We start from the raw sequence: 12264 nt of genomic DNA, 5'->3' as shown, positions 1-12264 counted from the left end.
AATCCACTCTAAAAACTAACTAAAACTAACTGAATTAGAGAAAACAAATTCAAAACTAACTAAAACTAAACTATAATTAAAAATCCAAAACTATTATAACCCTGCTTCACAGTGGTGCTGGCATGTTGTGGAGACGGATCAAAACGGCCACCGATGGTCATTTTCAAACGAAAAACCATGCCAAAAATCCAATCCTCCTCAGTTGAAGTCGCCGTGAACGAGAAAGGGTGGATTGATCAAGAAATGATGAACTTGTGGCTTACAAAGTGCTACAATAAGCGACCGGATGGCTTCTTTAGAGCACGCAAAGCTCTGCTTGTGACGGATAGCATGAGAGCGCACATCACACCACAGTTAAAAAATAAATTAATTTTTTTCAACTCCATACCTGCCATCATCCCTGGAGGCTTAACCAAAATACTCCAGCCACTTGATATCGCCGTGAATAGGAGCTTTAAGTCAGTTTTGCGTAACCTGTGGGAGCAGTGGATGACGGATGGAGAGCACAGCTTCACGGCAACCGGGAGAATGCGCCATGCAACTTTCCTGGAAGTCATTGAATGGATCGACAAAGCATGGGCTTCAGTGACAACCGCAACCATCCTGTCGGGATTCAGAAAGGCTGGAATAATTGGAACTGCAACTGACGACGAGTCTGATGTAAGCGACGTAGAAGAGGAAGCGGCGTCTTGTCTACCTGCCGAGTTGGGGGAGTTGTTCAAAAGTGACACCGAGGATGAAGATTTCCTTGGATTTCGTGATTCGGAGTAAAACCTGATATTTTGGTAAACGTGTTAGCATGTTCTTGGTGCTATATGTTGTTTGGTGTTGGATTTTATCATATAATTTTTTTCCAAAAATGCGACTTATCCTCCAGTGCGACCTATATATGGTTTTTTCTTCTTAATTATGCATTTTTTGGTTGGTGCGACCTACAATCCGGAGCGACGTATAATCCAAAAAATACGGTATACATGAAAAGTCTGAGAATATGGACCGAACTCTGGAATATATATATGAAAACTTTGAGAATATGGACCGAACTCTGGAATATATATTTTGATATATATATTCAGAAATTTCCATATATATATTCAGAAATTTCCATATCTATATTCAAACATTTCAATATATATATTCAGAAATTTCGGTGCACGGGAATATATATATGGAAACCGCGGTGTAGTGGTTGGGGTTCCACGCTCTCACCCCCGCAGTCCGTGTTTGATTCCCGGTCGGGGAGCCAGACCGATCTTGTGTTGTTAAAAGAGTCAGCTCAAAATCTAGTGCTGGCAATCCTCAATGAGGAGGGCAAGGGCTTTTTTGAAATGCTCCTCTTAGACAGGATGTTTGACTGTATTTGTACTGTAATACATGCTGTGGGTGCCCATCTGACGCGCGACAAGTCACTTGATGGGGTCGAAGCTGCATGCCCCGGAACATGAATAGCACCGTATAAAGCCAAGGGGTGCAAACGCATAAACCGTTGTAGCGCTTTTCTCTAGTGCAGTGACTAATTTTGCAATGTGTCCGTTTCTCAGCGTTTGGCGTGCCGACAGCTGTTCGTCACGCCCCCTCACTGGCCAAACTGTTCTGGCTTTATACGGCGCTATGCATGTTCCGGGGCAGGCAGCTTTGACCCCATCACGTGACTTGTCACACGTCAGACGGACACTTACAGCATGTATTACAGTACAAATACAGTCAAACATCCTGTCTAAGAAGAGCATTTCAAGAAAGCCCTTGCAGATTTGTTCCAGGGCGTTCATTATCTCCTCATTGAGGATTGCCGGCACTATATTTCGAGCTGACTCTATTAATGACACAAGATCGATCTGGCTCCCCGACCTGGAATCGAACACGGACCGCGGGGGTGAGAGCGCAGAACCCTAACCACTACACCGCGGTTTCCATATATATATTCCCTTGCACCAAAATTTCTGAATATATATATTGAAATGTCTGAATATATATATGGAAATTTCTGAATATATATGAAAATCTCTGAATATATATATGGAAATTTCTGAATATATATATCAAAATATATATTCCGGAGTTCGGTCCATATTCTCAAAGTTTTCATATATATATTCCAGAGTTCAGTCCATAGTCTCAGACTTTTCATATATATATTCCAGAGTTCGGTCCATATTCTCAGACCTCACTTTTGATATATATATATAATAAGTTCCTGAATGGCATGCCATAGACGGACATAAAAGTGAATTTATAAATACTCTATTTATTGTAAACTGCACTTATAAAGCGCTTTTTACAACTTTACATTAGGCCTCATGCAATGAGCTGTCAGGCCCACTGGGGGCAATTTGGGGGTCAGTATCTTGCCCAAGGACACTTCAACATGTGGACAGTCGGAGCTCAATTGTGATTAATTGTAATCCATACCTGCATAGGTCTGAAACATGTGGAGCCTATTACTTCCTGAAACTTTGTAAATCTTCTTGTCTGGAAGAGATCTAGAGATTTTTAATTCAAAGTTAGTAATATTTTGTGAAACAATTTTAGTAAAAATTGAATGTGAATGTAAATCTGGAAGAAGAAAAACAAAATCAAACTGAAATTACTACAGAGACACCATACAAACATTTTACCTTCCATAGTCTTTATCAAGAATGTAACTGATATTTTGGTGTCCTGTTAGAAGCAACGACAATAAAAAGAACAATGAAAAAAAATTACAAATAGTTTTTTGAGTTTTAAATGAAGTAAAGCAGCTAATAATGATCAAAACCAACTCACCCACATATGTCCCTGTCATTTTGCAGGACATGTGTCCCGAGTTAGAATTTTCAGAGTCCAATTTTAGTAAATATCTTTAAAAGAAATAGATACATTTTAAGGTTTAACACTGCTCCAAGAACATATCATTCTATTTTTTTATGGCATTGTATCTGGTAAAGTACATACAGTTCATCTGAGTCTGGTTTAAGCAGCTCACACGGCATCCCTGCTGCGTAGACTCTGCAATAAATATGAACATTGATGGATGATTCACTAAAGAATTATCATGACTAATCTAGACATTGCATGATCAAACATCGAGCAAGAACACTGCAGCTGTATTCAATGTTTCATTCTTTTCTAATGTGCATTAACATTATTCTACTACTAATACGACTGAGTCAGTAACTTTCATTATCTCAGAGTTGAGCTCATTTTAAGCATCAGAATCATTGTGGGTGTGACTAACGTCTATACAGTAATATAAATATTCAAAATGCTTATCAATATTTCTACCTCAAAATCTTGACGTCGCGTTTATTGGATTTTATTCCATGGTGGATTCCATATACATCCGTGAAGAGTCGCCCTCGCAGGGTCAGCAAAGAGCCTGCAGAGATTTAGAGGCGGGTTAAATATATGGTTCAAACTGGATTGTATGTTGTACATGTAAGTAGCTGTACCTGGGGGGCCGCTGGATGGACTCAGTTCTCTGATAGTGGGTGTGCGATACCAGACAGTCTGAGGAGTGTCACATTAACAGTGAGAAATCCAAATGTGACAGCAGTAAATATTAACCTGTGCAGTAGTTATGTTGCACTTGCTGCAAACTTACATAAAAGCTGCAATGGTACCCCTTGATCCGGCCCCTGCATATGCTACTGTCAGGAAAGGGAACGCCATCCACGCTGACTTTGACCACATACTGACCCCTTGGCATGGCTCTGCAGTGGACCAAAGTGATCATTTTGGATTCATTGATACAGTCGTGAAGTGACTTTTTGTTTTCTAAGATATACATGTATTCAGCTCAGAGTAGCTGAGTCTGCAGACATACCTGGTGTAACAATGGAACAAAGTGCCGTGTGTTGAGTCCCTCTCCACATCACAGGGGACCGACAGGAAGTCCGAGACAAAGCTCACTTGATTGCCATCATTTTGATTTGTTTGATTCGGCAGGAATTGTTGCTTCTGGGAAAAACCTGGAAATAATTGTGCCAAAATATTCTCATTAATTATTTTCTGAATAAACGATATACAAAGATAATGGATTTGTATTTAAATATAACTTCCAGACTGGACTACTGCAATTCATTACTGTCCGGCTGCCCCAAAAGGTCTATTAAACATCTTCAGCTGATCCAGAACGCAGCAGCTCGTGTTCTGACAGGAACCAGACTGAGATAACACATTTCCCCTGTTCTGGCGTTTCTGCATTTGAGCAATTCGTGCTCTTCCTGTTAGAGCACGAATTGAATATAAAATTCTTCTTTTCACTTTTAAAGCCCTCAACAGCCAGGCCTCTCCTTACCTTACAGAGCTCATTATACCACATTGCCCCACTAGACTAGAGCCTTCGTTGTTGCACTGTACTTGTACTGTGATGACAATGACAATAAAAGCATTCCATTCCATATTGCTAGCATTAGCATTTATAGCTTTATATAGCAGCTCTTTAGTCAGTATCTTGTTCAGCAGCCTAGATATTACATTTTGTTTTTGTCTGCGCTCTCTCTCTCTCTCTCTCTCTCTCTCTCTCTCTCTCTCTCTCTCTCAGCCCAGTAAGTCCAGACAGATGGCCGTCCACCATTAGCCTAGGTTCTGTCCAAGGTTTTTGCCTGTTAAAGGGAAGTTTTTCCTTGCCATCGTTGCCAAACTTCTTGCTCCTGTCGGTCAAGTTTGGTTCTGTCTTTCCCTGCTAATCCTTAAAAGTGCCTTGAGATGACTTTCTGTTGTGATCTGGCGCTATATAAATAAAATTGAATTGAAAATTGAATTGAATTAATATTTCCAAAAGATGAAAAATACATTTGACATCCTAAACCAGGGGTCGGGAAGAGAGCCATGAAAGCAAAATATTTGGAAATTCATTTCAGTGAGAGCCATATAATATATTTTAAACTAGGATTCAACTAAATGTCAGTATAAGTGGTAAGCAGGTAATGAAACTAGTATAATAAGCCTCTGAATGTTACGGACTAACGTGAGCGGACCCCAGAAAGCAGAGAACAGAGACGGTGCGATGGTTGAATTTATCATTTACGCCTGGAGCTGCACACAGGACGAGGGGCGGCTGGAGCCCAACGTAATAATACACAGCCGAGAGAAAAACCAAAAAGCAAGTGATGCCCTCTTGAAGCAAACGCAGGGCCCCGTCTTTTTCACACATTTATTCCAAAGAGGATCCCAGGTAAGAATACATTAAAATAGTAGTAATCTGGAATTAAGGTGGAGCCAAACAAAGTCCACTCTGCCACCGTGCACACAGCTGGCCACGCCCACCCCTAATGGCGGGATGATGGCCTACTTTTAAAGTGGCAGCCCAGGCTTAGGGCGTAACCGTGACAGCGTGCTTCCGCTCTTTGATTTTTCACAGCAAAATGCCAGCCGTGCAAAATGCCCCTGCAACACAAGCTCTACTAACAGACGGCGACTGTCTGGTGCCGCAAAGAAAACTGAACATAAGATCCAGACACAAGTGAACATGTTACTTACAACAAAATCACGACACACGACCTGGGCACGCAAACCAGCTGCGGTCAGCACGGGCAAGGCGAATAAAAAAATAAAATAAAATATATATATATATTTTTATCTGAGCACGAGCCATGTGCGATCATCAAAAGAGCCATATATGGCTCGCGAGCCATAGGTTCCCGACCCCTGTCCTAAACATTTACTGTTAAGAAACAAGCCTTTGTCTCATGCATGAAACAGGCCATAACTGCAGCTACTATTACACCAGGACAATGCAGTTTAATCGAGTATGCCGCAATTTATAAAATATGGTATCAGATGAAATGTAAACAAAAACCTGCATTCAAGTAAGTATTTAAACACCAAATATATTACATTTATCTGCATGTCATTATCTGATCAAAGAATCAAAAAATCTAAGGAATTTAAATTGAACACTGCGGTGATCACAACGGTAACCCTTCTTTTGTGGATTTATCCCTTACCTGCTCCAAAAATGGTGATTTTTGTTGCTCCGTTGTAGCTTCCCATACGAGGAAAGATGAAGTCAACGCGCCCAGCACCTGAAATATAACTCCAACATTAAATTACATCTCTTTTCAAAGACAGGATGTTCTAGATTTTACACTTAATCGAAGTTGTCTTCTTACTGCAGCAGCACCACAGTGCGAGGAAAAGCACCGGTGGATTCAGTGGGGACATCCCGAGTTTTCCCACTGTCCACGAACGCCTCACTTGTCTGCTGTAGACTAATGCTTTAGCTGCGGGGAAACGGTAAAATACTTAACTATAAATTTTTTAGGAATAATGTATCATTATAATATACGACAGCATTTTCCGTATTTCAGACTATTTTGAGAAATATAATTAATTAGCTGAATGAAAAACATAAAAAACTAGATACGTTATACCTAAAACAAACACTGTTCAGAATAAATCATTTCATTATTCGTGAATTATATCAGCGTTTACAATGATATAAAAAAAAAATCAAAATGTTGACTTATAAAATGTTACCTAATAAATCCTTTCATTATTATAGAAATTAAGTCATGTTAATATATTAAAACCCAAAACTAAATATGTTTAATCAAGGCTTGCTTCGTATTTTCCAATTAGAATGATTCATCATGAGATTTATTGAAAGGTAATTTACCTGTTAGACGTGTCAGGTGTCGAGAAAGAGTCTGACACTGCCAGACAGAGCACTCGGTACTTATGAAGCCGCCCTGTGGCGCTCCTCTCACTGGCCAGTGTCGGCCGTGAACGCGCCGCAAACAGGACAGACAGAAACAACGTCATCTCGCTCACACACCGCCCCGATGCATTTACTGACTCTCTGCAGTGTAGGAATTACGGGGACTCTACCAACATGAACTGTTACAGTCGGAAGTCATGGCGCAGATTCAGTAGGAATAAAATAAAATAAAATAAACACATAAAAACATTTCAAGTTACGCATCTCTTTCTTTCTTTATTTTTTAACAACACCTCTTATCATTATTGACCAAACGCACATATTGTTCATTAATAGTGAATTATGTGATACCTTATTTATATAGTGGCTAAATAATAACACAATAATAATAAATGTTTTGAAATGTATGACTAAATTCACTGTAATATATAGTTACTTTATTTGTACCCGGAGGTAGACTTGATTTGCTGTGAGATGAGATAAAACAGCCAATATCCATTGAAACCAGCAAACATACATATAAAACGTATACAACCGTTAAAAGTACTCAAATAACATTTCATCAGCCCCAGTAACCAAGATGTCATAAAAAGGGTTGCTCACCACAATAATAAGAAATAACAACAACCCAAGATTAAGACTATGATTAAAATTTAACCCGATGATAAGATGAAGGATTAAAATAGATGAGGAACCGCAGACTATTGCTTATTCAGCAGACTCACCGCAGTCGGGACGAAGCTGTTTTTGTACCTCTGAGTTCGGCACCTCGGCACTAGTAACCTCCGCCCAGAGGCCAGAGAGACAAAATGACCGTGCGGGGGGGGCAGGTCATCCCGTAACACGGAGGAGGCGATCCTCTGCCCCCGCCAACTGTACAAGGATGCAGGGCTGGTCTGAGCTTCACCAAGCAGACGACCTGACCATTTAACAATTACATTCAACCCCTTTTTCTGTTTCAGAGTAGACTGGCAAAAACCATGACACCAAAGAAAAGGACACAACACTCTCAATGAAGGAGTGATAAAACATCGTCATGAATGATAGATCGATCAATGTGGACTAAAGCCAGCTTCCTCAAGCAGTGGAGTCGCTGCTGACCCCTCTTGCTCACTGCTTCACTGTTCTCTACAAATTTCAATCTCTATCAATGATGGTCCCAACGTACTTGTATGCTTGCACCTGCTCAACGACCTGACCATTAATTAGAGTAACGTCCCGCTGATGAGGTTTCCTCCTAAAGTCTATCAGCATGTCTTCAGTTTTAGCTATATTCAGCTGGAGGAAGGATTCCTCACACCAGAGGACAAAATCATCACCAACTGGACCGTGGCTGCTCTCATCACCATCCAGGAGACTCACGATGGCTGAGTCATCAGCATATTTGATGATTTTCCTCTTGTCATGTGTAGTTTGGCACACGTTTGTATATAAAATATACAATAAGGGGGACAACACACACCCTTGTGGCGAACCAGTCGACGAGCACTTTAGGTCAGAGAGTGTCCCATTCACCCTGACTCTTTGTGTCCTGTTACTTAAAAAGTCGAGAATCCACCCCAGCAAGTTATTACTCTGATGAAACTGTTCACGGAGCCTTCCAATCAGAACGGGGGGCTGGATTGTGTTAAAAGCCGATGAGCGCGAGTCCCATTAGAGTCCACGCGTTTAAAAAGCATATCCAGCAGGGTAACGGTGGCATCCTCGACTCCCCTGCGTGGCCGGTGAGCAAACTGAAGGGGACCTAAAGCCTGTTGCGTCTGCTTTAAGAGCTCGCTTCTGATCAGTCTCTCAAACGTTTTCATTACGACTGAGGGCAGAACCACCGGCCGAAAGTCATTCAATGTCTTCAGGCAGTTTGATTTCGGGATGGGAACCACAAACGCATCCTTCCAGAATTTAGGCACCTTGTGTAACAGTAACGATCTATTAAAAATATGGAGCAAGACAGGATTCGGCTCACGTGCACGGGACTTGAGCAAGCGGCCACAGACGTCGTCAGGGGCCTTTTTTATATCCTGCAGCTCAATGTTAAGATGCTCAGTGTCTTTAAATGTATTTATTTTATTTATTCGTTCATTTAACAGGGACAGCGCACATTAATAAACATTTCTGTAAATGTGCCAGAATGAGCCAAAAGGCTGAGCCTCAGCTTTCGCTTCTCACTGCTGAAGTCCAATGAATCAAAACGGCAATAAAACCCATTCAGATCATTAGCTAGTTCTGTATCAGTTAAAACCATCTAAAAAGACACTGGTTCTGTGCTCTTGTTACACACGTAAAGACAGAGGCACAGCCTTTAGTGTAACTGGTGAATCTTTAATTCTGCAAATGCAATAAAAGTATATTAGTAGAGGCGCTATCTGCCTCGCGCCGTCACCTCGCTTCCACTGCGCACTAACTGCGCATGCGTGTGACGTCACCGGATGCGCTGCGGAGTCCGTCGGTGCGCCACTACTGCCACCTACTGGTGGCGACTGGGATAACACCAGAACGTGCTGTTCAGTCAGTCTACATGCACAATGACAATGAAAACCAATAACATAAAAATATTGGGGGGTGCCTTTTCTAACTGAAATAGTCATGGGTGCCACACCCTTCGTTTTTAAGACCAGCAATAACTTTCATGCTCATCCAAGCCGAGCCAAGTTTGTTCGCTGCTACCTTCCCTTCCAGCTTTGTTTTAAAATTCTGCTTCGCTTGAGTCATTTCACCTCTAAGCTCCCTTGCTGCTGCCTGCAGAGCAGACCTTGACCCCCGTTTAAAAGCCACCTTTTTTTCCCGTATACACGACTCGACCGCTTTCGTAATCCACGGTTTGTTATTGGGATAAATTCTGACACGCTTACAGGCCATGCACGAACAGGTTACATCCACCAACATGTCAGAGTCATCCTCACATGACTGAGTGAAGACATTCCAATCTGTGCAATTAAAACATTCCTGAAGACAGAGCAAACTCACCCGACCAGATTTTTACATACCTGATCCCACCCATCTCTCTCTTCAACACAGATTTATACACGGGCACTAAATGAACACAATTATGGTCTGAAGAGCCCAGGGGAGTGTGTTGTTCGTCTTAAATCATCACGAGACTTCTTAATGAACAAATAATAATAATGCATTGATTTTATATAGCGCTTTTCTAGACGCTTACATTTTATGTGCATTATTCATTCACTCCATACTTCCCTGGAATATTGCCGTCTCATTGTGGTGACAGCTCCACTTCAGTAAACAAACTGGGAAAGGACGCTCAGCACGACAAAGTCAGATAAATAAATAAACAAAATAAGTCCATCCTAGAAAAAGCTTGAGAAATATTAAAAGCACCGAAACGGCAGGTTAAATCACATAAAATACTATAAACATCTAAAAAACATACAATCAGGACGCTAATCTCAACCACAGCCGGTCGCATCGTGCGCATGCGCCCCATCATTAACTGTTTTTAAAATGTCTGCATTCAAAAAAATTCACACAGTAAGAAAACAAAATATCATAATTATACATCCAGTACTAAAAATAAATATTTAAAGTCCTACAGAGCCGGTCGGACTTGCTGCGGGAGGTCGGCAGTAAAAAAAAGACCCGTCTGCTTTTTGTTTCAGATCAACCAGCACTTTGGCAGAATCAAAGAATTCAGGATCCTCAACGACTAAAAGGCATGATTTTATTTATTTTGTTCAACAATGCTGCATAGCAAATTAAAATCAATATGAAAACATACAATACAAAATAAAAATAACACTTTGTTTTGCTCACAATGAGAACAAACATCAGGTTGGATTTTTGTATTTATATTTTACTGTGGATCTACAGAGAGTACAAAAAATGTCTTGATGAGAATCTCCTGTTTCACAAGGAAGCATGTTGAGCTAGAAAAGCTCTGATTCTCTGCAGGAGTTCTTTCTTCACGCTGTCTGGTACGAGTGCTGCACACAAGAGAACAGACGGAAATTCAGTCATTCAAAACGACGGAACAGCAATTTACCCCGAACCTATTTCCCCCAGGAAATAACCTTTAGGTCCATCTAGGCTAAACCTAACACATAAATATTCTACTCTTTCACTTAAATCTCTTGGAACAATGTCACCTCATGTAAGAGTACCCTGGGTGTCTCGTACATTTATAATATTATCATGTCCTCCCTCACTACGTCTAGTGATGGTGAGTAACTAAGTAAATTTACTTAAGTGCGTCCTTCTATCCCTCCCCAAGCCCAGTATTCTCTGTACTCCTCCTGTTGCCCCCCCCCCCCCCAGTGAGTAGTTGTACAGTCTTAGTACACGTGGGACAATGGAGTCTCTGAGTCTGTTGGTTTTGCATGCATGTCCATGCATCTTCTCCAAGGTAAGCCTCTCGCCCTGTTCCATCCTCAACATCCTGTTACAGTCAGTATTTTAATCCCCACGAACATTCACAGAAACATCGTGTGGCTTGGAGCACAGTCTGACAGGGTAGGAGCATATTTGTCCTGACTGGGCCAAAGTGCTTCCATGAAACTAATCAAATAAATTAAGCTGAGCAACAATATCTATTTGTGAATGGTGATGAGTCCAGAACCACCCACAGCTGTTGTGTTTGCATCTCTGTACCTCTGCCTTTTGGTGTGACTTCTGTGACCAGGTCCTCCACTGTGACGTGCTCCAGGCCCTTTTCTTTGATCACATCTGGCAAAAAAAATATATATATATAGATAATGACTTCAGAGAATCATCTCAATAGTGCACACATTTTAGAAAGGTAGCAGCGTCTCTGCCACGTTGGACTGCAGTCAATAAAGGCAGAGACAGACAGCACAATGTCTGTCCAGTCTTCTTTATGGGCACCACATTCGAGTCAACTGCTCTATAAACCAACTTGTAAATAACATAAACCAGCTTGTAAGTAACCTGCACAGCCAGGTGCCATTTAAGGGCAGTCGGTACTTGATAACCCCGAGCGTAAATGCTTCTTTAGAGGCTCGAGGCCTCTTCACAGCAAACATTGGACTCTTCTTCGACGAGGAGCGCATGTGGACATTCGGCAGGATTTCCTTTATTATTATTTTTTTTATCCTAGTTGCTAATATAAGAATGGAAAATGGACGCTTTGTGATTGGGCGCACTGTTACCTTTGCAGTGAGCTTTCAGTTGATCCTTCCACCCACACTCCACCAGCTTTGATCTGAGCAATTCCTTCAACCTGCAGAGACGAGATGAATTACATTCGATTTAAGGCCGGCTGTCTTCAAACCGTGAAGGAGCGCAACGCAGCAGAAAAGCCGCCTACCGCTCCCGTTCTCCCATTTCTATCAGCTTCTGGTTTATCGCAGCCCTCATCTGCGAGTCTTTGCTCATGATCTGTCTGGAACAAAAAGCAAACACGGAAATGTCACTTTCGATTCATAGTTTTCCGGGAAAGCCACATAAAGCTTAATTTTGCTCGCTCCACGGCGGACGGAACCTTTTTGTCGAGATGGATCAGCTTGGGGAACACACGGTCCCTCCACAGAACAGCACCGTGTGAAACGTGACGTTTAAAGGTTCCGCTTCGGCGGTGGTTCATTTTCTTCAAACAGAAAGCGTAATTAGAAAATATGTCAGATAGGCTATGTTATCTAGGTTCGTGATTTTTT

General features: G+C 41.5%; 2 protein-coding genes across 2 annotated transcripts in view; both read right to left on the bottom strand.

Moving 5' to 3' along the window:
• The window catches only part of pkhd1l1.1 (PKHD1 like 1, tandem duplicate 1), a 49819-nt gene extending 41830 nt beyond the window's left edge, over window positions 1–7989 (bottom strand). The window contains exons 1-10 of the mRNA XM_068747630.1: window positions 7941–7989; window positions 5928–6005; window positions 3803–3947; window positions 3581–3689; window positions 3429–3486; window positions 3262–3355; window positions 2932–2985; window positions 2764–2837; window positions 2616–2658; window positions 2410–2480 (exon numbers count right to left, since the gene is read on the bottom strand). Of these exons, the coding sequence (XP_068603731.1) occupies window positions 2410–2480; window positions 2616–2658; window positions 2764–2837; window positions 2932–2985; window positions 3262–3355; window positions 3429–3486; window positions 3581–3689; window positions 3803–3947; window positions 5928–6005; window positions 7941–7989 (775 nt within the window). The remainder of the gene's footprint in view (window positions 1–2409; window positions 2481–2615; window positions 2659–2763; window positions 2838–2931; window positions 2986–3261; window positions 3356–3428; window positions 3487–3580; window positions 3690–3802; window positions 3948–5927; window positions 6006–7940) is intronic.
• A 2315-nt stretch (window positions 7990–10304) lies between these two features.
• Window positions 10305–12128, bottom strand: eny2 (ENY2 transcription and export complex 2 subunit). Its single transcript, XM_068747339.1, has 5 exons — window positions 12093–12128; window positions 11919–11993; window positions 11761–11831; window positions 11243–11317; window positions 10305–10578 (listed from the first exon to the last, which is right to left on the bottom strand). The coding sequence occupies exons 2-5, from the start codon at window positions 11984–11986 to the stop codon at window positions 10502–10504; spliced, it is 291 nt and encodes a 96-aa protein (XP_068603440.1). The 5' UTR covers window positions 11987–11993; window positions 12093–12128; the 3' UTR covers window positions 10305–10501.
• Between the last annotated feature and the right edge of the window lie 136 nt (window positions 12129–12264).

The sequence above is a fragment of the Brachionichthys hirsutus genome, chromosome 13 (assembly GCF_040956055.1).
Source record: "Brachionichthys hirsutus isolate HB-005 chromosome 13, CSIRO-AGI_Bhir_v1, whole genome shotgun sequence".
NCBI classification, from domain to species: domain Eukaryota; kingdom Metazoa; phylum Chordata; class Actinopteri; order Lophiiformes; family Brachionichthyidae; genus Brachionichthys; species Brachionichthys hirsutus.
Note: the sequence above shows the minus strand (reverse complement) of the source record. Positions and strands in the feature narration are given on the sequence as shown.